Here is a 27660-nt window from a genome sequence, read left to right on the forward strand (position 1 = left end):
ACACCTAGCTAATTTTTGTATTTTTAGTAAAGATAGGGTTTCACCATGTTGGCCCAGGCTGGTCTCAAACTCCTGACCTCAAGTGATCTGCCTGCCTCAGCCTCCCAAAGTGCTGGGATTACAGGCATAAGCTACCGTGCCTGGCTGGAAAAAAATAATTTCTTGTACTGCATTTTGTTAAAAGGGAAGCTCTGCTGAGGACTCTTTTACCCTCACTATCTGCCTAAATAATTTCTTTCTACCTCCTGTATCATATTTCCCCCCTGAGGAGTGGAAACACAATAGCTGTTCGGGGTATTGGAGGACAACTCTTTCTGGCTGCTTCCTTCTGAAGAGGGGCATCATGTGGGGAACAGCAGCTAAGGCTCCTCCTATAGTTGATCTAAGGGTTCTTGGAAGAAAGGCATGTCCATGTGTGGTTCCATCTGCAGCACCATTTGGAGTTTAGTAGCTTCTAGGTAAGAAGAGATAAATTTTACAAGAAGGTTTAGAATATAGGGTTTGAATATGAATATTAAGAATCCCATTATTAGTGGGGATACTACAGGCTATAACCATGACAGTAGAGTTTGATACCTGATAGCCATTTGATGGGTTGTAATACTAGTTGCTTCCACCAGATGTTGCTGTACTTTACCAGAAGTGTAATATAAAAGCAACATTTTTCTTTGAAAAAAACATATATTCCCCCTTGACTTGCCATTAGAAGATAATTGTAGGCCTGGGCTATTTTTTATGACATGTGATGTGATTGGGAGGAACACATTATTGGGTGGCTAGAATAACTTTAGTGTTAACCTTGGCTAAATCTTTCCTGTAATTATTAATCCTGTTATAAAAATTAGGCAGAATATTACAGCAATTAGAATTTTCCATCCAGAATTCTACATTGCAGGTACCACAGTATATAGTCCTACTGCAAATAGCAGAGTAAGTATAACAATTTACACAAGGGTGGTGTAGTAGATAATTTCCATTTTAAATTTTACTCACCAAGATATAGAATTTCCCTTTAGAAGTCTATGAAGTTACAAGTGTCATCTCATGGATAATCAAAATCTTCCCACAAGTATGCGTCAAAAAGAAGTTCTAGTATCTGACAGCGAAGGAAAAGTAGAAATAACGGAAAGTATCTGATAAGGTAGAAGTGGGACTGAGTAGGACGAATAGCCCTTACTCATTTACTTATCTTTTATGATTTTCAGCTTAAGATCTTCTATTTCTTCACATGGATATCCAGGACATTCCTCTGGGCTGTCTGGGGTTGCTCTTTCTCTCAGGTTTCCAGGCTTTGACTTGAGTGATGCATCCAGGAGTCCATTCCTGTAACTTTTATCACTGAGGGGTTGAAAGAACAGTGTAGGGCCCTTCCTAACTTGGGCTTAGGTAGGGAGACAGAGGGCAGAGTCTTTATTAATACCACAACTCCTGGGTTAAATAATGATGGTTCTATTTTGGGGGGTTGGGCTTCTGCTAGTTGTGTTAATTTCTGTTGGAAGTGAGCTAGGGAGGTTACATGCTTAACCAATTTAGAGGTCTCTTGGTCTAATAGAAAATCACTTGTAAGGAAAGGCTGTTAATACAGCATTTAAAACGGGGTCAGACCTAACTTTGAACGGGTATTTCTTACCCACAGTAAAGCCATGGGAAGAAGAGTGACCCCAGGAAGGTGAGTTTCTTGGAGCAGTTTTCTGAGATGTCTTTTAATAATATCGTTTGTCTTCTCTACCTTTCCTGAGTACTGGGGTCTCCAAGCACAATGGAGATGATACTGTATGCCTAGTGCCTTTGTGACCCCTTATGTGACAGTTGTCTTAAGCAAGGGGCCATTGTCACCTTGAAGGTACTTAGGTAGACTAAAGTGGGGAGTTATTTCATTAACTAACAAACACTTTATTACCTCGGAGGCCTTTTCTGTACAGCATGGAAATGCTTCTATCCAGTTAGTGAAAGTATCTACCCGTACCAGGATGTATTGGATGTCCTTCTTCTTTGGCACGTGGGTGAAGTCTATCTGCCAGTGCTTCCCTGGATGGCTTCCCATCCTTTAGGTTTGAGGAGGGAAGATATGCCTGTTAAGGGGATTATTATTATTTTGAGACACAGTTTCACTCTGTTGCTCAGGCTGGAGTGCAGTGGCACGATCTCAGCTCACAGCAACCTCCAACTCCTGAGTTCAAGCAATTCTCGTGCCTCAGCCTCCCAAGTAACTGGGGTTACAGGCGTACACCACCAGATCTGGTTAATTTTGTTGTATTATTAGTAGAGATGGGGTTTTGCAATGTTGGCCAGGCTGGTCTCGAACTCCTGATGTCAAGTGATCCACCCACCAAAGTGCTGGGATTACAGGTGTGAGCCACCACGCCCCGCCAAGGGGATTATTTTTAAGACAGACTTCACAAGCACTAACAAGCTGCTTGACTGTTATTAAGTTCTCTCCTGAGAAATCTCTGGGCACACTGATAAGTTTTATTCTTTCCCAAGTGAAAAGCTTGGTGAAGGATCTTAAGGACTTTCCACTGGCGGGAGGCTGGCAAGTGGAGTTTGCCATCCTCTTACTGTAGCCATCCTGAGAGCTGAAAAGTGTACCCTGAGAAGTGGCCCATTCTGCTTCTGCAGGGGAGTACTGAGGCTTAATTTCTCTTATGGAGCCTTCCCAGATTAGAGGGGCTTCAAGTGCATTGAGGCCCTGAGGCTGACTTGCTGCTGACTTGGCTGCCTGACCAGCTAACTTGTTTCCTTAGGCTACTTCATCTGCTCCCTTCTGATGTCCCTTACAATGCATCACTGCTACCTCTTGTGGAAGGAAAACTGAGGATAATAACTTGGTAATTTCCTGATGGTATTTTATAGGTTATCTTTAGTAGTAGGAAAGTGTCTTTCCTCCCAAACGGCAACATGAGCATAAAGAACTAAGAAAGCATACTTGGAGTCTGTGTAAATGTTAGCTACCTTTCCCTTGCTTAATTCAAGTGTTCTTGTAAGAGCTGTCAGTTCAGCTAGTTGAATGCTTGTGCCTGGGGAGAGGGGTGCACTTTCAGTGTCATTCAGAGGGTACATTGCATATCCCACCTTACAGACTCCTTGCTCCACAAAGGAACTTCCATTTGTGAAGAGGGTCCAGTCTGGATTTTCTAGGGAAGTTTCCCTGAGAGCTTTGCTGGCTGCATAGGTCTGTACCACAACTTGTTCACAGTCATGTTCAGGTTCCTCAGTTTCCTTGGGGAGGAAAGTGGCTGAGTTTAGGCAAGAGCAAGTTTTTAACTGGATTGTAGACCCTTCTAATATCAGAGCCTGATATTTAGGGAGTCAGCTTTCTGTTAGCCAAGGGCATCCCTTAGAGGACAGCAATTGTGCTACATTATGTGGGGTATAAACAGTTAAGCTATTTCCCAGGGTTAATTTGGTGGCCTCTGGTACCAGTAGGGCCACTGTGGCAATGGCTCAGAGGCATGATGGCCATTCTTTAGCCACCAAATCAAGTTCCTTACTTAGGGAGCCCACTGGCTGTTGAGCTGGTCCTTGGGCTTGAGCTAAAACTCCCAGGGCCATTCCCTTCCTTTCTAATATATAAAGATTGAAGACCCTCCCTATGGGAAGGCTGAGGACTGGTACCTTAAGTAAGGCTTGTTTTAACTGATTAAAGGCCTTTTGAGCTTCAGGTTCTCAGGTTAGGAAATGAGTTTTAGCCACTTGAGTTTCTTTCTTTTTTTTTTTTTTGAGACAGAGTCTTGCTGTCACCCAGGCTGGAGCGCAGTAGCGTGATCTCAGCTCACTGCAACCTCCACCTCCCGGGTTCATGCAGTTCTCCTGTCTCAGCCTCCCAGGTAGCTGGGAATACAGGCGTGCGCCACCATGGCCAGCTAATTTTTGTATTTTTAGTAGAGACGGGGTTTCACCATGTTGGCCAGGATGGTCTTGATCTCTTGACTTCATGATCTGCCTGCCTTGGCCTCCCAAAGTGCTGGGATTACGGGCGTGAGCCACCGTGCCCGGCCTTGAGTTTCTTTTATGAGGTGATATAAGGGGTAAATTATCTCACCATACCGAGATGAGTTTGCAGAATCCTGTAATGCCCCCAAATCCTCTTAGTTGCTTGAAGGTGTTAGGGAGGGGGAAGGAGGAAATTGGCTTAATCCTTTCTTCCCCTATGTTCTGGTCCCTTCAGACAACACTACACCCAGGTACTTCACTGAGGTTTGGCAAAGCTTGACCCTAGATTTTGAAACCTTATATCCTCTGTTGGCTAAGAAATTAAGAAGAGCTTCACTGCCTTCCTGAGATGCTTCCTCAGTTGGGGCACAAAACAGTATGTCATCTACATATGGCAAGACCCTGACCTGAGGATGGGAAAACTCAGAGAGGTCCTTTGACAGTGCCTGTCCAAACAAGTGGGGACTGTCTCAAAATCCCTGAGGCAGCACTGTCCATGTTAACTGGGCATCTGGCCAGAGGGATCTTCGGAGGCAAACAGGTATCGAGAGTCAGGACGTAACGCTATATAGAAAAAGGCATCCTTAGATCTAGGACTGTGAACCATTTAGTTCCCTCAGGTATTTGGGTTAGCAAAGTATAGGGATTAGGGACCACTGGATGAGTTGGAACTATGGCCTTATTAATGATGTGGAGGATCTGATCTAGTCTCCATTCTCCATTGGGTTTTTGCACTCCTAATATTGGGGTGTTGCAGGGACTGCTACAAGGTTTGAGGAGGCCCTGCATTTTCAGGTTATTAATAATGGCTTCTAGCCCCTTTCTAGCTTTGGCTTTAGGGGATATTTTCTCTGGTTAAGAAAAGAAGTGGGATCCTTAAGGTGGATCTGAACTGGCCTATTTTTCCTTGAGTTGCTCACACTTCTGGATTAATAATAGCTTCCACCAGGGGGAGACAAAGAGTTTGTCTTGGGGCTATAAGGATGCTGACCCCCATGCAAGCTAAAATGTCTCTGCCTAATAAAGGAGTGGGACTTTCAGGCATGAGTAAGAAGGCATGTGTAAATAATAGGTCCTTTCAACTACAACTAAGGGGTTGAGAAAAATATCAGGTTAGAACTTTACCTGAGATGCCCATCATGGTCATGCTATGGGAAAAGGGGAGGCCTGGATTAGGGAGAAGAGGGATACTGTTTCCAATGTCTAGAAGAAGATCCACCTTCCTTCCTTCCTTCAATTTTCAGAATCACCTGGGGCTCCTGTGCAGTAATGACAGTTTGAGCTGCTGGAGCCAGGGGTCTGAAGCCCAGGACCCATCAGTCCTGTTAGACCGTCTGTGAGAGTGGTTCTAAACCCAGTGACCTCCATCTCCAGGGGCAGTCTGATCTCCAGTAGTCCCAACCACTGGCTGGACATGGTTGAGTTGGCTTCTACTTGCTGCCTGGGCACTCCTTCTTAAAGTGCCCTGACTTGCCACACTGGTAGCAACTAATGGATACACCTTGGGGATCCTGGACTTTGCAAGTTTGCAAAGCAGCTACTAGAGCCTCTGCCTTCTCTTGTGTTTCCTTTCTCCAGGGTCTCCTTCTGGTCCCTATTATGAAAGACCAAGGTAACCACCCTCAAGTGGTTTTTCAAGGTGCTATGTGGTCCTATAGCCTGCTTCTATAGTTTCCTTCTAATATTGGGAGCTGCCGGTGTAATAAACTTGTCCTTGAGGGTTAGCTGTCCTTTGACTGAGTAGGGGATAAGGAGGTGTGTTTTATTAGTGCTTCTCTCAGCCTTTCCGTAAAGGATGCAGGATTCTCATCTGGCTTTTGGTTTATCTTGTACAGTTTAGAGTAATGAGGAGGTTTGGCTCTCCTAGTTCTTTGTAGGCCCTCCAATATGCACATTAATAAGTGTTTCCTTTTCCATTCATTTGTGGAGTCATCAGGGTTCCAAATCAGGGTTGTCAAGAGGTACTGCCTCTCTTCTCTACTGGGAATGATGGTTCCCCTATCTCTTCACCTTCCCTATTTTCTGTTTTCCTTTTTGGCCTACTATAAGAGACATATTGCTTGTCTCCAAATTTCTCTGATGCATGCAGAGCTGCCTGTTTTTCAGCTGCGGTTAGGGTTTGGCTTAGGAGCAGCATTAACATCCCTCCATGAGAGGTCAAACACCTGAGTTAAATTTTGGAAAGCTTCTTCATACCTATTGGAGTCATCAGAAAATCAGCCTAAGTATCCCTTTATTTGCCTAAGGTCATGCAATGAGACAGGAACTTGAACCCTATTGGTCATTTCCTGTAGGGGTAAGAGTGAAGCTGGGGGAGTGGGGAATTTTGGAGATGGTGGAACTAGAGGAACTGATGGCACAGTTGGAGGGGGCCCTAAATAAGGGGGACAGGAAGAGCCAGGACACTCAATAGCTGCCTGAAGTTGCTTTTTTAGTTTTAGGGAATCATTACCTTTTGGACTGCCTGATATGACTGCTAAAAGAGCTTGGTTGATTGTCCAGTGCTTGCAAAGGTCTAGTAAGAAGGCCATGCCCTTGTGCAAAAGCAGTTTCAGGATTAAAGGAGTCTCAGTGCTTCAGAATGCACTTGAGAGGGGCGCAGGCTAAAGATGGCTAGAAAGATAGGGGAGACCAGGAGTCCCTTATTCCCCTCCTTCCTTTGGAATGGCCCAAGGTAGAGAGGAAGACAATGGGAGCATCCCCCAACTGTTTCTCTTCTTGGTTCCCTGAGCCTCGGCATCTGTTAAAGGTGCTACTCTTGGATGCAGGCATGTCCTTCAGGCATGGATCTAGAGGAGCTAAGTGATGGATTTAGTCACACTCACCCGTGCAACTCTAATCGTCCACTGGTGATTTCCCTTTGACTTCCCAGACTTGTATGATCTATGTGGCTCCCTGATAGATGGCTCTTGGGAAAGACTATGTAACAGTTGTATTTGCAAGGCCCCTTAATGGAGAGAGTGTACTGGGTTGAGCTCTAGCTATTATGGCCTGGACTAAAATATTTATTGTTAGGCAGTGGTTCTGGTTAGCTTTAAGACATTACATCCCCTTACTATTTAAGTACCATTTTAATGGGAGGCAGAATAGGTGCCTTAAAAGAATGTAGGAACTGAAGGGTGGTTTTCCTGCTGATGGGACAGTATCAAAACTAAAATTTGGTTTTGGAGGACATTTTCCTCCTCATTGTTGAGTTTTCCCATTCACAGAAGGAGCATAAAGCCTGGTCTCTAGTAGAGGAGTACAAATGGGGAGGAGAATTGGGAAACTAGAGTGTTTCGGCAAAGGGCTGACAAGGTACCTCATGGAAGAGGATTTCTATTCCACTAGGTGGTGCTGTAGACCTTGAAATACCATGTGATCTCCAGACCAAGGGGAGAGAGAGAGATGCTCACTGCCAGGGAAAGGGAGATCCTCTCTATTCCTAGAAAATCACAAAAATGGCAATCCTTTGCATTATATTCCTGGTTACTATGGCATTTGCTGATCCTATCTAACAGGATTATTTCCCTGAAGTGTAAAAATTCCCACAGCGTTTCATACATAGAGGGGATAGAAGACATGGCAGTCGAGAGGAAAGAAGGAAAAATGCAATAAGAAAAGTTTGGAGATCCTGTTACTGATGCTCAGTGGGCAGTCAGAGTCTGAGGTTAATCCAGAAGCCTTTGGGTAACACCTGGGTGTAGCCCTGGCCAGGAACTATCAGTTGCCTCTGGACCTCTTCCAGCCCCATGCAGTAGCCAGGCTCTCCATGAAAGGAAACTGGTTTGAAACAGTCAACATTCCCAGCACCCTGAGGTTACCGAGGGATTCACTAAGTTCTCCCCAGCAAGCCTGTCGTCTAAGTCTTGAGATGGGTGGCATTCCCTAAGGGCATCTAGGTGGCCGTCAGACACCAAGTGTTTTTGGTTTTATTTAAATATGGAGGGCAGAAGGCCCCAAAATGAAAGTAAAGATTTGGGGTCTGCTCCTATACTCACCCTTCTGATGAATCTACCTTGGATCCCAGATGGGCCCCACAATGAAGTGGCCTCATTGTTGGGGGTGATACCCGAGGTTTGTTGTCTCATGGCCGAGGAAATCCAGGACCTGGGCACACAGAGTGAGGTTAAGAGTGGAAGTTTAATAGGTGAAAGAGAGTAGCTTTCTGCTGGAGAGGGGGATCCCAGAGAAATGGTGTGTCAGATCTGTGGTTAAATGCAGGGGCTTTTATAGGTGCTTGATGAGGAGGCAGTATCTGATTTACATAGGGTGTGAAAGATTGGTTGGACCAGGTGTGCCATCTGCATAGGGTATGAAAAACTCATTAGAACTACGTTTGTCATTTGCATAGGGCACAAAAAAATGGTTGCCCCCATACTAATCTTTTATTATGCAGGCAGGTCCTCTGCCTGGCCTGCACCATGTTGCCCATCCCTTTACTGTACACATATTAACAAAAAAAGAAAAGATGGAGCCTCCATGTTGGACATGCCTGGCTCCCAGGTAGCCCTTTTCTATGGCACAACTGCTGGCATTCCCCTGTGCACACTTCCAGCTTGCTTATCTATGTTTTCAGCTCAATTTTTCAGGCTGCTCTTTGTTAGAAAAAAATAATTTCTTGGGCTGCTTCTTGCTAAAAGGGAAGCTTTGCTGAGGACTCTTTTACCCTATCTGCCTAAATAATTTCTTTCTACCTCCTGTATCAGTATGTTGCCTCTTTGTTCTCATTAGTTTCAAAGAATATCTTGATTTCTCACTTAATTTCATTATTTACCCAAAAGTCATTCAGGAGCAGGTTTATTTCAATGTAATTATATGGTTTTGAGCAATTTTCTTAGTATTTCTATTTTATTGTGCTGTGCTCCAAGAGTGTGGTTAGTATGATTTCATTTTTTAAAAAAATTATACTGAGGATTGTTCTATATCTGATTGTGTGGTTGACTAGAATATGTGCCACGTGCAGCTGAGAAGAATGTATATTCTGTTGTTTTGGGGTGGAGTGTTCTGTAGATGTCAATTGGGTCCATATGGTCAAGTATTGAGTTCAGGTCATTAATATCTTTGTCAGTTTTCTGCCTCAATGATCTGTCTAATATTATTATTGGGGTATTCATGTCCTGCACAATTATTGTATGTTTATCCAAGTCTCTTTGTATGTCTCTAAAAGCAACTTGCTTTTTGAATCTGGGTCTCCTCTGTTGGATGCATATATATTTAGGATAGTTACGTCTTCTTGTTGAATTGAGCCCTTTACCATTATATAATGTCCTTCTTTGTCTTTTTTTTTTTATCTTTGTTGGTTTAATGTCTGTTTTGTCTGAGTTTAGAATAAATTCAACAACCCCTGCTTTTTTTCTGTTTTCCATTTGCTTGGTAGATTTTTCTCCATCCCTTTGCTTTGAGCCTATGGGTGTCATCACATGTGAGATGGGTCTCTTGAAGACAGCATACCATCAAGTCTTGCTTCTTTATTCAACTGATCACTCTGTGCCATTTAACTCATTTACATTCAAAGTTAATATTGATATGTGAGGATTTCTTCATTATTATGCAGAGTTGTTCATGCGGTTGCTTTATAGTGTTAATGGTCTATTTACGTAAGACCGGTAACAGTAGTGGCCGGTAACAGTCTTTTCTTTCCAAGTTTAGCACTCCCTTCAAGACCTCTTGTAAGGCATGTCTGGTCTGATAGTAATGAAATCCCTTAGCATTTGCATGTCTGAAAAGGATATTATTTCTCCTTCACTTACAAAGCTTAGCTTGGCTGGATATGAAATTCTTGGCTGGAAATTCTTTTCTTTAAGAATGTTGAGCCCGGCGCAGTGGCTCACACCTGTAATCCCAGCACTTTGGGAAGCTGAGGCAGGTGGATCACTTGAGGCCAGAAGTTCAAGAGCAGCCTGGCCAATATGGTGAAACCCTGTCTCTACTAAAAATACAAAAAATTAGACAGGCATGGTGGCGCATGCTTGTAATCCCAGTTACTTGGGAGACTGAGGCATGAGAATCACTTGAACCTGGGAGGCGGAGGTTGCAGTCAGCCAAGATCGCACCATTGTACTCCAGCCTGGATGACGGGAGCGAGACTCTGTCTCAAAAAAAAAAAAAAAAAAAAAAAAAGATTGACTATAGGCCCCCATTCTCTTCTGGTTTGTGCTGAAAGGTCTGCTGTTAGTTGATGGGATTTTTTTGTAGGTGACCTGCCCTTTCTCTTTAGCTGCCTTTAACATTTCTTCTATCATTTTGACTTTGGAGAATCCGATTACTATGTTTCTTGGGGATGGTCTTCTTGTGTAGTATTTCACAGGGGTTCTCTGCATTTCCTGAATTTGAATGTTGGCCTCTATAACAAAGTTGGGGGAATTTTCATGCATGATAACCTGAAATGTGTTTTCCAAATTGCTTGCTTTCTCTCCTTGCATTTCAGGAATACCAATGAGTCATATTTTTTGTCTCTTTACATAATCCCATATTTATCAGAGGTTTTGCTCATCCTTCCTTACTATTTTTTTTATTTTGGTCTGACTGAGTTATTTTGAAGAGCCAGTCTTTAAGCTCTGAGAATCTTTCCTCAGCTTGGTTGATTCTGCTGTTAACACTTGCAGTTGTATTCTGAAATTCTTGAAGTGAGTTTTTCAGCTGTATCAGCTCACTTTGCTTCTTTCTTAACATGGCCATTTCATCTTTCATCTCCTGTATTATTTTATTTATTCCTTAGATTCCTTGTATTGGGTTTCAACTTCCTCCTGAATGTCAGTGATCTCCATTCCCATCCATATTCTGAATTCCATTTCTGTCATTTCAACCTGTTTAAGAACCATTGCTGGAGAACTAGTGTGGTCATTTGGAGGTAAAAAGACACTCTGGCTTTTTGATTTGCCAGAGTTCTTAGCTGGTTCTTTCTCATCTGTGTGGGCTGGTATTCCTTCAATCTTTGAAGGTGCCATCCTTTGGATGGGCCAGGGTGCAGGGCCACTGGTGTCCATGCTTAATGTTCATGCTGGCAGTGGCAGTGTGGTGGCAGTGGAAGTTGGTGTGCTTATGCTGGCAGTAATGGCATGGTGGGGTATGTGCACACCCACCCACTCTCCAGATTTGGAAAGTTTTCTGTTATTCTTTGAATAAGCTTTCTACCCCCTTTGTCTTTCTCATATCCCTCTTTAACTTTAGCAACCCTAATATTTTCTTTTTTGATGTTGTCCCATAGATCCTGCAAGCTTTCTTCGTTCCTTTTCATTTTTCTTCCTTTTTTCTCCTCTGACTGTATATTTTCATATAGTCTTTGAGCTCACTGATTCTTTCCTCTGTTTGATTAATTCTGCTGTTGATACTCTCTATTGCCTTTTTCATTTCATTCATTATATTTTTCAATTCCAGGATTTCTTTGACCCTTTTTTTTTTTTTTTTTTAATTATTTCAATCTCTTTGTTAAATTTTTCTGGTAAATTTCTGAATTGATTCTCTGTGTTTTCTTGAAGTTCACTGTGCTTCCTTAAAACATCTGTTTTGGCTGGGCATAGTGACTCATGCCTATAACCCCAGAGCTTTGGGAGGCTGAGGTAGGAAGATTGCTTGAGCCCAGGAGTTAAAGACCAGCCTGGGCAACAAAGTGAGACTCCCATGTCTACAAAAAAATTAAAACATTAGCCAGGCATGGTGGTGCATGCCTGTGGTCCCAGCTACATGGGAGGCTGAGGTGGGAGGATTGCTTGAGCCCAGGAGGTTCAGGCTGCAGTAAGCCATGTTCGTGCCACTGTACTCCAACCTGGGTGACAGAATGAGAGCCTGTCTCCAAAAAAAGCACAAAACGAAACAAACAAAAAAAAAAACCCAAAAAAATGTTCTTTTGAATTCTTTGTCTGAGAGATCACACATCTCTATTACTTTATGTTTGATCTCTGGCATCTTATTTTCTCTGTTTCGTGACGTCATATTTCCCTGAATATTCTGATGTTTATAGAAGTGTGATGATATCCATGCCTTGAAATATTAGTTATTTATTTTTGCCTTTGTAGTCTGGCTTTGTGTGTGCCTGTCCTTCTTCAGAGGGACTTCCAGGGATTCTAGGCAAACTGACTGTTACATTTCCTGAGCCTGGGATCACTACTGGCATCTCAGCACTGAGGGATGGTCTAAACCCAGGCTTGCTGCAAGTCTTGCAAAGACTGAGATTGGTGTGGCTTTCTGGCCCAAATGGCTCTGGGAAGACCCAAAGACAGGACTGGGGCTATGTGGGAATGTTGGCCAAGGGGACCTGAGTCCAGAACACTGTCCCAGTGGCCCAGATGTGTGTGCCTCCTAGCAGGTCTCTGCATGGGCAGGATGGGTCCCAGCTGTAGCCAGAGGGACTGAATTTAAGACTGGGGCATGTTGGGATCTGCTGTAGGAATGAAGCTGGTGGTCCATCTCATTGGCTTAGATAAGTGTATGTCACCTAGCAGGTCTCTGCACAAGTAGTTCTTTGACTACAACAAGAGGGGCCAGAACTGAGACTGGTCCCCCTTGGGATCTGCTGTGGGATGGAGGCTGGTGTGCCTGTCATGGTGGTTCAGACAGGCACACATCTGCCTGCATGTCTCTGCACAGATGGAATAATTCCCTGATTGTAGAGGGAGGGGCTGGAACTGACCATAGGCCCCCCTGGGATCTGCTGTGGAACAGAGGCTAGAGAGCCCTGTCTTGGTTTAGGGAGGTGCACATTGCCCAGCAAGTTCCTGCACAGATAGGATAGTTCCCTGACTGCAGCAGGTGGGACCAAATTGCAGACTGGGCCTCCTCAGGATCTGCTGTGAGGTAGAGGCTGGAAAGCCCAGTCTCATTGGCTCAGAGGGGCATGTGTCTCCTAGCAAGTCCCTATGCAGATGAGATAGTTACCTGATTGCAGCAGGAGGGGCCAGGGCTGACACTGGGCCCCGTTGGGATTTGCTACGGGAAGAAGCCCATCTTGTTGGCCCAGACAGGCATATGTCTCCCAGCAGGTCTCAGCACAGATAGGATAATTCTCCACTGTAGTGACAGGGGTCAGAGCTGAGACTGGACCCTCTCAGGATTTGCTGTAGGGTAAAGGCTAGAAAGCCCAGTCTCATTGGCTCAGAGGGGCATGTGTCTTCCAGCAAGTCCCTGCACAGTCTGGTTAGTTCTCTGATTGCAGCTGGAGGGACCAGGTCTCACACTGGGTCCCCTCAGAATTTGCTGTGGGACAGAGGTTGGTGAACTCATCTGGGAGCCTCAGGCTGCGAGATATAGATGAGTCTCCCTCTGGGTCCTTGTGCAAGAGGCTGTGAGCAGGGACCTCAGCTGAGAGGGGGTGGATCAGAAAAACAGGGCAACTTTCAGGCTTACTGCTAAGATCGATGTCAGCAGGCAGACAAGCCTTTCCACCAAGGCACTAGTGTGCACTACTCCTTCTGGACCTCTCTGCAGATGGTTTTGGTTGCAGGCCCAAGGCCAAATATGGCTGTAGCCCAGGACCTTGGAAGCCTGCGGTGTTTCTAGCCTTGAACTGGGGAGCAAGCTTGGTGGATCAGCCACTTGGGTGTTGGTCTGTACCCTTAAAACAATCCTTCAATGTCTTGGGATCCACCAGGGTTTCGCAAACTCCTACCTGAATCTTGATGCTCCTGCAGAGACTTTTGACTGTAGGCGGGTGTAGAATTTTTGTGGTTGTGAGGGGACATGAGTGGGTTACCTTCTATTCCACCATCTTCTCTCTGCCTTTTTGCATTCTGAGAGTCTCTCCACTCAGTCTTCCATTTTATGAATTAGTTCTTCAACTGGGTCCATTCTTCTATCCAGCATATGTATGAGTTATTTTCGTTATAAATTTACATCTTTGTTAGTAGCTTTGCTTCCATAACAATCAGCTTTTGTTTCAGGAGTGAAACTTTTGAATTTCTCAGAGGATACTAATTATTCTATTTTGAAGTTTTTATAACTTTTATTAAATAAACTTTTTATTCAGGTGATAATTCTTCCCTTTTTTATATTGTTAATTTTCCTCAAATAGTAGGATATTCTTGATTGTTCAGTCTTTTTGTATAACAATCCTCAATCAGAAGCTTAAAATGCAGTAATTCCTGTGATTTTGGGGAGAGCAGGTTGCACGTTCAGACAGTGTGCCCATCTTTCTAGAGGTGCTGTCGTTTTCTAGGGTTCATTGCTTAGCACTCACACTTGCAACCATGGCCCATCCCCCAGGGAATTCCTACTTTGTTCATTGCACAAAGCTTTCCCAAACTCCTTGCAGACCCTCATCACAGGAAAAGTTATTTATGCCATGTTCTTCCATCCCCTATTACTGTTTTCTTCATTTTCATGTGTCTTATCTCATTATAATATCATTAACATGTAGAAGGTGTCGGTTAACTAGGGTAAAGGTGAGCAATGTCTGCACAGGATCTAGTCCCAGCAGATGCTATGCTGTGTTAGGTTGAACTCAGCTGTTAGACTCATCTCATTCTGACAGTCCCAAGAATGAAATCACTCTGCAGCCACCTCCTTATGACTATGTGCTGGTTGTTCTTGGTATCTCTCCTGAATTCACTTGCTCAACACATTCTGTTTCTACTAATATAAGAAATATTTCCAAATCCTCTGACAGAATGTCTTCTGTATGCATTTTTCTCTTCTAAGACAGTTGGTTAGCTTTCTGCTCAGTGTGGACTCCCCAGTAATTCTGAGGCTCAAAAGTGCTTATGTGTTTTAAAGTCAGATTGAAGGTCAGTGTGGCTGAAATACAGTGAATGAGGGAGAGAGTATCATGAAATGAGATTGAAGAAGTAGGCAGGGGCCCGATCATGCAGGACATCAGAGGACTAGATAAGCAGTTTGTATTTTATCCTAAGTGCAAAGGGACTTATTACCTGATGCATGTCACAGCCAGCTCCTCTTCCTAGTTAGCTTTGGGGCCGAGGACCAATGAGAACTCCCTCTAGGAGGTGCCCTGCTGCACACAGTGGATGGCAGACCTATATCCTGGGTGCTCTAGGCATCAATCAGTGCTCTCACCAACCTTCGTTCTGTTTCTCTTCTGTTTCAGAGGTTGTGTTTTCATCTTACCCTGGATTTTCAACCTCAGAGGTAGGAACTGACTACTTTATATTTGTGTTCCTGAGTTAGAACATTAATTTTAATAGACAAAATCAAATAAAATAATGGAGCCATGAGAGTCATTTCTATAGATCAAACTGAGGAAGCCCATTCATTGAATAGGTAGTTGCCAAGTACCTACCATGTACCAGGTCCTGTGCTGGCTACAGACAGGCATGTCTTGACCTTACCTGCCTAGTCTAACTTTCATTGTTCTCACATGCTGTTTAGCATAATGTAATAATGGCAGCTGCCTCAAGTGATAACATTGGCATTGAAGTGGGGCTGCTACCAGCAGCTCCCTAACAAGAGTCCCCCAAAGCTGGAAAAGTCCTTGCCAGATACACCACTATCCAGGACCTAATCCTTGATGTCACAGGCTTAGACCCTTGATTTTCATCAGCACAGAAAATTGTTTTTTCTCTCACGGCAGATGCTTATGGAGACTGGTGCATGTAAACTAAATATTGATTTATTCATTTACAATAAATAGCATATCTCTTCATTTAGCCAACCTGCATCCTTGAGAGGCAGCTCAGTATACAACCTCCCCACAGATACAACTGTGTGAGAAATTCTATCAGTTAACTATAGCTGCTTACCAAACCAACCCAATAACAATTCATTATTTTTCACCACTCACATTGAGTTGACGAAGTGATTCCACTGGCTTCACCAAGGCTCACTTATACAGCTGCATTTAGCTGGCAGGGTAGCTGCAGGCTGGGCTGAGGTACACAGCTGGCATGGCTTGGCATCTTCTCTCTTTGTGGTCTTTTCCTCCTGGGCTACATTGCAGTATGGTTTCATTACAGCATCAGGGTTTCAAGAAAGCAAGGGCGAATTGAAAAGTTCTGAAATTGAAATAGTGTCACTTCTCCACATTCTGTTGGTCAAAGCAAGTCAAAAGCCCCATATTATACTGCTGTACAATTCTGACGCTGACCCCTGAGTTTGTGCAGACCCCACAAGTTAAGCACAAAGCCCACAAGTGAGGGTAGTTCCCAAAAAGATTTCCCTCACTTCAGAGGCCAGCCACAAGTTTGGGAGTCCCCAGGCTATCCACACTTTGACCAACTGGTGATAAATTCAAGAGTTTCCACAACCCACTCAGGTTCAGTAATTTTCTAGAACAACTCATAAAACTCAGGAAAGGGTTAGACTTACAATCACAGTTTTACTATAATGCAGCAGTCCCCAACCTTTTTGGCCCCAGGGACCAGTTTTATGGAAGACAATTTTTCCATGGACTGGGGTGGGGTGGGTGGTTTCGGATGATTAAAGTGTATTACATTTATTATGTACTTTATTTCTGTTATTATTACATTGTAATATATAATGAAATAATTATACGACTCCCTACAGTGTAGAATCAGTGGGAGCCTTGAGCTTGTTTTCATGCAACTAGATGGTCCCATCTTGGGGTGATGGGAGACAGTAACAGATCATCAGGCATTAGATTCTCATAACGAGCGCACAACCTAGATCCCTCGCATGCCCAGTTCACAATAGGGTTTGTGCTCCTATGAGAATCTAATGCCAGTGCTGATCCGACAGGAGGTGCAGCTCAGGCAGTAATTTGAGCAATGGGGTGCGGCTATAAATACAGATAATGTTTTGCTCACTCACCCACTGCTCACTTCCTGCTGTGCGGCCCAGTTCCCAACAAGCCAGGGACTGGCACCGGTTTGTGGCCCAAGGGTTGGGGACCCCAGCTATAAGTGACATGAATCAGGACCAGCCAAATGAAAAGGCATATAAGGTGAGGTCTGAGAGCTTTCATGCCCTCTCCCTGTGGAATCAGGGCATGTCTCCCTCCCAGCACATTGATGTGCTCACCAACCAGGAAGCCCACCCACACCTCAGAGTCCAGAGCTTTTATTGGAGGCTCATTGGCCACCTCATTGAACTCAATTTCTAGTTCCTTATCCTCCCCAGGGGTCATGCTGGCGCAAAGCCCCAACTCATTAGTCACATGGTTAGTCTTTGTGGCATGGCCAGCCTCCATCCTGAGTCATCTCATTACCCTAAACTCAGGTGTGACTCAAGGGGTCCTGCATAACAAAGATATTCCTATCACTCAGAAAATTCCAAGAGTTTTAGAAGCTCAGTGCCAGGAACCTGGGACAAAGACCAGACAAATTGTTTCTTATGTAACAGCCAGTCTAATTTCAGGAGGGTAGACACATGGTCTCCACCTCTGAATGGGAGGAGCAGCAAGGTCACACTGCAAAAGGGCATGTATGTGGGATGGAGGGGCTTGTGGCCATTAAACAGTCTACCACACAAGTCAAAGATAATTTGTAGGATTGCTCAGTGCTCAGATCAGCTGACATCTGAAAATCTAGAAAGTGAGTTGGATAGTTGAGACTTTTAGTGGCCTTTCTCTATTAAAATCAGATGCATCTCCCTCTAAGACAGGGCCCTCTCTGCCCCCATCAGGGCCAGTTATGCCTTCGGGTCAGGATACACCTCATCTTGACTCTGGCTTTTCCTTTTCTGTACTGCAGTATGACTTAACCCCTTCAGTTCACACAGCCTTGCTCCAAGTAGGGAATTACATAGTGGAGGAGACTGCCTTATCAGACCACCACCATGTTCCACTCTTGCGTCTCAGAGATTGCCTTGGGATCACTGGGAGAGGCAAGTCATCTGAGTTCCCAAACACAGTCGCTGGTTTTTGTTTTATTCTCACCCATGACTGACCTGTCCACTCATGTGGTTTTACAAGTTGACCCAGAAGGGTACAAAATACTTGGCTCAAAGTAAGTGCCCCACAAATGTTCACTGGAATGAACAAGCAAAATTTAAGTGACTTGCTCAAGATTCCATAGTGATTAATTAATTCAGCTTAAGATAGAATCTAGTTCATCTGAACCTAACCATTAGCCCAGCATCTACCCTTATAATATCCTGTGGTCCCATCAAACTCAGGAATCAGTGAGTGTACTGAGTTATGTATAGTTAAACCAACAATTACCTTTTTCTGCTTGATCAAATATGTTGAACCTGGCAGTCTGGGTTGTATGAAAAGAACATGACTCTGCAAGGGATCCAGATGCAGCATGCCACATTCAGCCCCCACGGGCCGGCTGAAGTCATTTAGGACTGTTGTTTCATCTTCAAATGAAGACCCTCCACTCGAGGATGTGGGCTAGCCCATCAGAGCAGGTGTTCAAGGCTCAAGACACCTCCGTCTCCCTCTCCCCACTAGAAAAATTCCCCTTAAGAACACAAGCACCTTCCCCTTTGCCTTCTGGAGAAATTTTAGCCCAACTGTGTAGAAGGGCCAGTTCAGGTTAAGCTGCTGTAGGGCAGAGGGAGGGGGTGGGGACCAAGTACCTCTGATGTCTGCACCAGTGCTATATTATCCTGTGGCCTCAGAAAACTTGAAAATGGAACTTTGGGTGCTTGAGAATTAGCTCATCATGTAAGCTAATTCTCCTAAGAGAACTTGGAGCCAGAATTCTGGGCTGATGGTGACATCTACCCTTATGACCCTACATGTCTCTTTTGGCCAAGTCTCTCTAGGAAGGTCATTCATTCCACCCTGTTCCATTGAAAGGGTCTGTTGGCCCTTAGTGGCCTTATTTATTATCGGGCACTTTGATTTTGACTTTTCCTTCTTTCTAAGACAATCAAGATATGTTCACTTCCTCCCATATTCGAGATCCTTCCTGTGAAGTCACTGAAGGCCAGGAACCAGACGCTGGCCCCACCCTTCCCAGAGCTGAGATACCTTAGCCTGGCCTACAACAAGGTGACTTTCTGCTCCTCTCCTGTTTACTCAGGGGCACAGATGGGAGGGTGGGAAGCAAGTTGCTCTGGGCTAAAAACCAACCCTCCATTCAATTCCCTGCATTACAGGTACATGGGCTCAGGAATTCTCAGGGTGGGGAAAGTGGAAGGAGTTCAGGCCAAGGCAGGAGTCCATCTCTTCAGTCACAGATATTTATTTAGCACTTACCATGTGCCAGGCTCTGTGATGACACCAGATATACAGCTGTGGAAAGAGACTTGGCCTCTGCCCTTTTGCAACTTATCACCTATAAGGAAGACAGGAAGACTGATATGGACAAATCCTCACAATACGAGCATGCTTAGTGTTATGAAGAAATTCACAGTGTTATGAAGTAAATGATGGAGGGGAGGTGTCTAACCTAATACTTGGGATCAAGGAAGGTTCTCAAGAAAGTGGTGTTTAAACTGAGATCTGAATCAGTGAGTTTAATCAGGTGAAGAGGGGTGAGTCAGGTGAGGGTAGAAATGTTGTAGCCTAAGGGGAACAGCAGATATAAAGTCTAAGGGACAGATTTAACATGTTTTTCCAATGTTCATGTCCTGTTTGGTTTTCCGTAAAATCCCACTAATTGAGCCCTACTCAAGTCTGAAATGCAGGAAACTTGTAAGATACTCTGCTTACATTCCTCTACAGCAAGCAGCTGATACAGCTAAACTCCCCAAGTGTTTTCTTCTAAGAGTTTTATTGTTTTAGCTCTTACATTTAGGTCTTAATTTCAACTTCATCTTTATATATAGTGTGAGACAGGCATCAGCTTCATTCTTTTGCATGTGGATATCCAGCTTTCTCAATACCACTTATTGAAAAGACTATTCTTTCCCCCATTGTTACACTCTTGCCGAAAATCAGTGGACCATAGATGTATCACAGGTCCCTCTTCTTGAAATTGGTAATTTATGTCTTTTATTGATCCAAAATAGTTAGACATTACCTCTTTTATTGACTTTTTCTTATTAAACTAGCTGCTGGTTTCACTGGATTTCTGTTTTCCATTTCATTGATTTCTGCTCATAACTTTATTTCTGGTTCTTTTACTTAAAATGATTTTAATTTGCTCTTTTTCTCACATCTTAGGCAGTATAATTTTAGTTAATTGATTTAGACCTTTCGTCTTTCTAATATAAGCATGTAAAGCTTTACATTTCTTCTCCAAGCACTGCTTTAGCTGAGTCCTACAAATTGTAATATATTTTCTTTTTATTTTCATTCAATTAAAATATTTTCACTTTTTCCTGTGATTTCTTCTTTGATCCACAGGTTATTTATAAGTTAGTTAATTTCCAAATATATGGGGCTCTTCTAGGTGTCTTGTATTTATTTCTGATTTATTTTGTGTGCAGATAACATAATCTATAAGATGTCATTCTTCTGAAATCTATTTAAACTTGTTTTATGATTCACCCTATGGTCAGTCTGTCTTGGTGAACATTCCATGTGCACTTCAAAAACTATGTATATTCTGCAGTTTTGGGGGAAAGTGTTCTATAAATATTAAGGTAAGGTGGTTGGTTGTGTCACTCAGATCTTCTCTGTACTGTTGTCTAGTTGTTCTATCAATCACTGAGAGCAGTGTGTTAAAATCTCCAGATGTGGTTGTGAATTTGCTTATTTCTCCCTTTAGTTCTATCAGCTTTTACTCCATGTATTTTGAAGTCTGCTATTGATGCAGATACATTTAGAATTGTTATATCTACCTAATGTATGGATACTTTTATAAATTATGAGTTGCCTTTTTTTGCCTCTAATAATATTCCTTGTCTTGATGTCTATTTTGTTTGATTTAAATATAGCTACATAGCTTCCTTATACTTACTGTTTGCATGGTATATCTCTTTCTATCCATTTACTTGCAATCTGTTTATATCTTTGTAGTTAAGGTGTGTCTCTTTTAGACAGCATATAGCTGGTTTTTCCTAGGGTGCCAGAGTGTTTTTCTCAGTTTTCCTGCTTTGTCCTCAGCTTTCATCCTTCCCTGAGTGCCTGCACCTCAGAGGAGTTTATCTCCACATGCTTGTTCCTCCCCCTAGCAGTAGACTGCTTTTGCTTGCTACTTAGTGCTTGCTAAGTAACAAGTGGTGGTAGGGGCCAAAGGGAGGCTCTAGCCCCAGTCTTAGGCAGCCCTGGGACCAACCCTGTGTCTCAAGGATGGGCTTTTCTCAGTGGTCCTACCCCTCCCCAGCAGTAGGAGACCTCTAATGTACTAGGCCCAGGTTGGTTTCCTGCTCCAACCACAGGAGTAGTGGGTTTTAATTTTTTCCCTACCCAAGATGCAGTGCCCCAAGCTGACAGGGTTTGCTGATCTTCCTCAGCAACTGAAGGCTTTTGTTAACTATGGAGAAGGGTTGATAAGGCCCCCTGCCTTTTTGTGGTGAGAGCTATCTCCTCTTCCAGGCTCACACCACTGAGGAAGGCTGTCATCAATCTCTCTCCTGCCTCCAATCTTTCTCACACTAGTGAGTGTGAACTCCCTGGATGTCTGCAGCTTAAAGGGGTTTACTCTAGGCCATGCTTGGTCTTTATAAATTCACTAAAATTTTTACCCGATTTCTTCTTAAGTGCCTGTGTGGCACTTGCATCTGCCACATTCTGCCACAGGCAGGCCAGTGTCTGTCCCATCTCTCCTTGGAGGTGCCAGTATTTCCTTAGATTTCAGGCTACATGATTGTCCTGGGATGTTAGCTCTCTATTGGACTCAAGAAAAGTTATGATTTTATAGATTATTCAGTATTTTTCTTAAGGTTGGAGCAGCACTCTTTCCATTTTTCTATGTTTGCACCTGAGTTTTTAAATGGTATTTTACTTTATGATAGTTACCACCTAACGTATTATATCTTTTTGTCTATTGTCACATATCTGTTACCAGAATATGCTTTTGTTTTTTAGCACTAGGACTTTGTTTTGCTTACATCTTATATGCTCATCTAGAATATTACCTGATACATGATAGGTGCTCAATAAGTTTGTTAGATGAATGAATGATTTTTGTTGTTGTTGTTATTGTTGTTCAGACGGAGTCTCGCTCTGTCGCCCAGGCTGGAGTGCAGTGGTGCGATCTTGGCTCACTGCAGCATCCGCCTCCTGGGTTCAAGCAATTCTCCTGCCTCAGCCTCCCAAGTAGCTGGAATTACAGGCACCCGCTACCACGCCTGGCTAATTTTTGTTTTTTATCAGAGACAGGGTTTCACCATATTGGCCAGGCTGGTCTTGAACTCCTGACCTCGTGATCCACCTGCCTCAGCCTCCCAAAGTGCTAGGATTATAGGCATGAGCCACCACGCCCAGCCCCATGAATGATGTTTTAAGCATGTCAGATAATACAGCTGTGTTGAAATTAATATTCAATTTATTAAAGTTACAAACTTCAAAATAAATTCTGCCTTTAAACAGAATTTATACATCTAGAATATTCATCAGAAAATCGCTCAGAATATTCACTAGAAATTGTTGTGTCAAAAGTAAAATAATCACTTTCACTTGGTCTTTAATACTTAGTTCCTAAATGTGACAGATTGTTACACTCTCCTTAACCCAATGAGATTGAGAAGAAATTTAAAGTTATCATTAGAACCTGAATGCATCTCCAGAACATTCAGCTCACCCGAGAGGGAACAGGCTAGCCCCATAGCCAGATTTCCACTTGCTGTGTCAGCCAGAATCCTAAGCCCATATCCTTTCAGCTGGGCTTAATTTCACAGAAAATATGACACACATGACCTGAGTATCATTCAATTTTTTATCAATTCTTAATTGTAATTTTCTTCAACTTTTTAATCACCTGGTTTGGGTGAATGTAATTTTGCATCCTGATAAGATAAAATTCTGCATCTCCCATTCTTTAGTGATTGTCTCTTGACCCCTTGATTTGCACACACGAGACTCTACACCCACTTTGACCACCATTATAGTCATTTATCAAAACATATTGGGCACCTTTTTAGGTTCGTCCTGTATCTCTGAAGTCTAGATAATGGCAGCAGAATTTTATATTTTACTCTGTTGCAACTACTTAACTCTGCCCTTGTAGGACAAAAGACAATATGGCAACAAATGAGAAAGGTAGTATTTTTTTTCTTTTTTCTTATTTTTGAGACAGAGTCTCTGTTGCCCAGGCTGAAGTGCAGTGGCATGATCTTGGCTCACTGCAGTCTCCACCTCCTGGGTTCAAGTGATTCTTCTGCCTCAGCCTCCCAAGGAGCTGGGATTACAGGCACCCACCAGCACACTCGGCTAATTTTTGTGGGTTTTTGGTGGTGGTGGTGGTGGTGGTTGTTGTTTTGTATTTTTTTTTTAGTAGAGATGGGGTTTCACCATATTGGCCAGGCTGGTCTCAAACTCTTGACCTTGTGATCCACTTGTCTCAGCCTCCCAAAGCGTTGGGATTACAGGTGTGAGCCACCGCGCCCCGCTAGAGAAAGGTAGTATTCTAATGAAACTTCAGTAAATGGATCATGGGCTAGGTTTGGGCCATGGGCCCAATCCTGGTTTTGGTACAGCCTGTTTGCTAAGAGTGGTTTTTACATTTTTTAGTGATTGAAAAAAATCAAAACAAGGATAAAATTTCATGACACGTTAAAATTATATGAAATTCAGATTTCAGGGTCCATAAATAAAATTGTATTGGAAAAAAGCCACCATACCTATTTACGAATTGTCTATGGCTGATTTTGTACAACAATAGTAAAACTGAATAGCTACAACAGAAACCATATGGTCTGCAAAGCCTGAAACACTTATTATATGGTCTTTGACAGAAAAGGTTTGCTGATCCCTGGACTAGAAGATCAAATGTTAAAAGTCCCTCAAGGCCTACTCCTAGTTTCTTTTCTCTCACTCCCTACTGTCTCCCTAGGGATGACTTCAGATACCCATTGGCCCATGAACAGTGACTCACAAATTTCTAACTCTAATGCAGACCTCTCCTCTGTATTCCAGACCAGTGTATCCAACTGCCTATTTGACATTTCTACCTGGAGGCCTCAAAGGTACCGCCAACATACGCATACCCAAAGCAAACTGATAAATTTTTTCTTCAAATTGTATGTTCTTTCATTGTCCCCTTAGTGAATAGCTTCATCTTCCATCCAGTTACTCAAGGCAAAAACCAGTTGTCACCTTTGATACTTCTCTCTTTTGCACCTCCCCATCCTCTGCCCCCCCAATATCTACATCATCACCAAGTCTTGTCAAATTTAGGTCCTCATATTTCTAAAATCCATCTAATGAGTTCCCCAAGGACCCAAATCTTAAACTACCTTTTGTTTGGCCCCTACTTGCATTTCCAGCCCCATTTTGCACCAGGTGCCCTCTTTCTCTCTGCTTTTAGTCACACTAGCCTTCTTTAAACTCTTCCAGCAGGCTATGAGGCCTTTCACACATTTTTCTCTTTGTATAGAACACTTCCTTTCTGCATTAAAGACTAGCTACTGCAACAAACTTAAACATCTTAATCACTTAACACAATAAAAGTGTATTTGCTTTTACAAAGTCCATCTTGGATATTCCTGGTTGGCAGGTGGCCTTCCACATGATCATTCAGAGACCCAGATCCCCTCTGGCTATGTTCTGTCATCTCATAGGGTCTTAACACTACTCAACTGGATCCTATGTATCCTGTTAGATGGTCAAGCAGGGGGACTGTGGTAAAGGGAGGAAAGTAGAGGAGGTACAGGAGGGTACAGACTGTGCATAGAAGTAGCATTTACTACTTCCACCCAAGTTGCATTGGCTAGAATTGGGTCATGTGACCACGTGTAGCTGCCTGGGAGGCTAGGAGATAAAATCCGTGTGCTAGAGGTAGAGAAATGGTTTTGGTTAATACAGAGGTTTCTCTACCACACACTCCATGCCTCAATGCATTCACTAATTACCTCCTCCCCCTCCTTCAGACCTCAGAGACACCTCTTACCTCTCTGACTAGGTCAGATGACCCTGGTACTTCATGCACCTCTCTTGTGACACTTATCACATTGTAAATCTATTCTCCTGTGTTACTGTTTCTCCAATGCTTGTTTCCCACTAGACAGTGGCTCTGAGGGCAGAAATTGTGTCTGTTTTGCTCATTCCCAACAAAGTGCTTGGCACATGGTAGGTATTCAGTAAATATTTGTTGGTTGAATGAATAAAAATGAAAGAAGCTAGTTGCTCAGTGGAAATCTAGTGCTATCCAGTAAGGCTGCAGAGGAAGCTAAACTGAAGTGCCCTCCCTCTTCCAGCCCTTGGACTTTAGTACCTTCATGGGGTCCTACATCTGACCCAATACCTTTCAGTGTATCCAGGGGTCTGATTGGCCACTGCCCGACTCCTGACCCCTTCGATCCTGATGTCCCTGATACTTTTCCATTGCTAACAGATACTCTCGCCAAGATGGTCCAGCTTTTCCAGGCAGTCTGCTCAACAAAGCTTGTATATTTTTTGCCCTTCAGAGGCTGGCTTGGCCAATAAGCCACCACTTGCAGCCTGGCTTCACAGGGCATTCTCTGTGTCCCAGACAGCCATGAGGTCTCTCTTAACACTGGCTCTACTTATCCCTTAGATGTGTGGGTCCTCCTTTCCCCCTATCCATCCCCAAATAAGTGCCCAGGACTGGCCTCAGTGAAAGAGCCATCAGAAGCGTGTAGAGGTTTGTGTTGAGGAAGATGAAGTGTCAAATTGTATCCTGAAGTTAAAGTCAATGCCCTGCCAACCTTCCAGAATCTTTATGAGATAAAGAGTTTGTTCTTACGACAAATGTGTTTGTTCTTATTATTTTGCCACCAGCTTCCCTAATATTTGATATAGGCTACATATCCAGCATGGAAAAAAGAGGAAAAACTCTTAGCTCTTAAACACGCAACAGTGATGGTGGAATTTCAGACAGGAGGGGCAAGGTACTCTGTGCACGAGTAGGTATTATTGCAGGGTCAAGGCATCACCCAGCAGCGAGTCCCATCCACAGCAGCATGTCTTACCCAATACCACCCCCAATCCTAGCAAGCATTGTAGCCCTGCAGTGAGGGGCCTAGACATACCTAGGTAGAGGTGAGGGGTGGTGTCAACCTGAGAGTCTCTCCTGCATTCATTACAGATCGCAAAAGAGGATGCTGTCCTACCAGTAGCTCTCTTCCCATCTCTCTGCGAGTTCGTCTTTCATAACAACCCTCTGGTGGCCCATACACGAGGTATGGTGCCCACAAACCTGCCCCCTCTCAACCCAGTGCCCAAGGAGCAGTGTGGCACCCTCATCCCCACCTCATCAATGCCAAGCCCTGGGATCTACTCTGTGTCGGGGTGGACAAGTTTCATGGTACCTTGAGGAATGGAGGAAATAGCTCTGTACCAGCTCTTCCTGACAGTAACCCTGTGAGGCAGGCATTATTGTCCCCACGGACAGTGGTAGAGACTGAGGCTCAGGGAGGTTCATGATCTGCCCAAGGTCACACAGCAAGAAAGAGTCTGAGTTGGGAATGGAATATGGAATTCTTTAAATCCTGTATGAGCTCTTTTGAACCACACTCTGCTTTGTGGAACAGTTCTGTCATGACCTCATTTCCCAATTCCCAGTTGCAGAGGGGTGCAGCCCCAACTGCAGGAGCCTCTCTTCCCAGAGCACACTGAATGGGGTGGTCAGCAGTGGAGCCACTGTGTAAGATACAGGAGCGGGAGGCATTTTAGAGTCCTGGGCCCTGGAATGACACCAGTGAAGTTCTGATCATCACTCCACACTATCTTTATTATCTTGGACAAATTCCTTAGCCTCTCTGTGCCTCAGTTTCCTTGCCTATTGAATAGGAATAATGAGGTACCTACCTCCTAGGGTTGAGAATAACTTTCATTAATACGTGTAAAGCAATTTGAATAGTGCCTGGCACATAGCCCCAGTACAAATTTTAGCTAATAGTAATCTTATTTTCCCATCATGGCACCAGGGGTCCCTCCACTGCTGAAGAGCTTCCTCCAGGAGCGACTGGGAATCCACTTAATTCGAAGGAAGATAGTAAAACCTAAGTATCATGTTTTGATGTCTCGGAAGGAATCACGGAAGGTAGGGCTTCCAAGGCAGGACTCTGACCCCCAGGAAGAGTGCAGCCTATTATAATGTATGCAAACCAACCTGGCTGTAGAGCTGCTCACTCCACAGTGCCTGGAATCTCTCCATTAGGTTCAGCATTGCCTTCTCCTTTCTTTGCTTTGGGAAGAGCATTGGATGAAACAACAGATATGAAAATATATTTTGAACTCCCAAAACTCTTAGCAATGAAAGTTATAGTCACCTACAGTAATTGAGAATGGCTATGGGCCAGGCGTGGTGGCTCACGCCTCTAATCCCAGCACTTTGGAGGCCAAGGCGAGAGGATCGCTTGAGGGCAGGAGTTTGAGACCAGCCTGGGTGAGACCCTGTCTCTACAAAAAAAAAAAAAAAAAAAAAGAATAGGTAAGGCAGGACCAGAATACATCTCCTGCCTGAATCTTAAGGAAGTGTTTCCTTATGTTGAGAGAAGTCTGCTTCCTTTGCCATAGAGTAAGTGAAATCCCTCTTTCATCTGAAGAATTTCAGAAATTTCTGTGAAATGCTCCTCCCTCCTGAACTTTAGTCTTTCTACAGCCAAAAGGTGGGCTGAGCATTGCTGATCCCAAAAGTTAAATACAGATATTTCCTTGCCACCCCCTCTGCAGCCCGCCTCTGTCCAGCCAGGCTCTTGCCTGACGTCCTCAGAGGACTGGACAAGCATTTGAAGTCAGAAATGGAAATTCCAAGGTTTCCATCATCTTCCTCCTTGTCTGTTACCTCCTCTTAAGGATCTGCCCCATCGTTTCCCATCAGCCAGCTAGGGAGGGGCAGAATCCTCTCTCTCCTTTATAGAGCCCCATGCCCAGGA

The 27660-nt window shown here is 43.8% G+C and overlaps 2 protein-coding genes across 5 annotated transcripts in view; one reads left to right on the forward strand and one right to left on the reverse strand.

Annotated features, from left to right (window-relative positions):
* Window positions 1-27660, forward strand: part of XRRA1 (X-ray radiation resistance associated 1) — a 107210-nt gene that overhangs the window by 70294 nt on the left and 9256 nt on the right. Inside the window, exons 11-14 of one of the 2 annotated variants that reach the window (XM_003254711.4) lie at window positions 14954-14994; window positions 18638-18763; window positions 25869-25962; window positions 26710-26825. In XM_003254711.4, coding sequence (XP_003254759.1) covers window positions 14954-14994; window positions 18638-18763; window positions 25869-25962; window positions 26710-26825 — 377 coding nt within the window. The remainder of the gene's footprint in view (window positions 1-14953; window positions 14995-18637; window positions 18764-25868; window positions 25963-26709; window positions 26826-27660) is intronic. The other variant, XM_030828758.1, reaches the window with a different exon arrangement.
* Window positions 90-27108, reverse strand: LOC115838566. 3 transcript variants are annotated; one of them, XM_030828761.1, is made up of 7 exons: window positions 26895-27108; window positions 15647-15857; window positions 7914-8022; window positions 3073-3219; window positions 1967-2072; window positions 994-1338; window positions 90-454 (listed from the first exon to the last, which is right to left on the reverse strand). In XM_030828761.1, coding segments are annotated over exons 2-6 (426 nt in total). In that variant the 5' UTR covers window positions 15649-15857; window positions 26895-27108; the 3' UTR covers window positions 90-454; window positions 994-1276. The 3 variants fall into 3 exon arrangements, 2 of the variants coding, with proteins under 2 accessions (XP_030684621.1, XP_030684620.1); XR_004033569.1 differs by lacking the exon at window positions 26895-27108 and adding an exon at window positions 18971-19132 and having other exon boundaries at window positions 994-2072; XM_030828760.1 differs by lacking the exons at window positions 90-454; window positions 994-1338; window positions 1967-2072; window positions 26895-27108 and having other exon boundaries at window positions 2339-3219; window positions 15647-16188.

The sequence above is a fragment of the Nomascus leucogenys genome, chromosome 15, assembly GCF_006542625.1.
Source record: "Nomascus leucogenys isolate Asia chromosome 15, Asia_NLE_v1, whole genome shotgun sequence".
In the NCBI taxonomy this organism is placed as follows: domain Eukaryota; kingdom Metazoa; phylum Chordata; class Mammalia; order Primates; family Hylobatidae; genus Nomascus; species Nomascus leucogenys.

Excerpts from the sequence above, each read along its gene's own strand:
- LOC115838566 (XM_030828760.1), bottom strand. Across the intron at positions 3,220-7,913 it reads AAGGTAGATTCATCAGAAGG|GAAACTGAGGAACCTGAACA; the intron begins GTGAGTATAGGA and ends TTCCTCCCCAAG.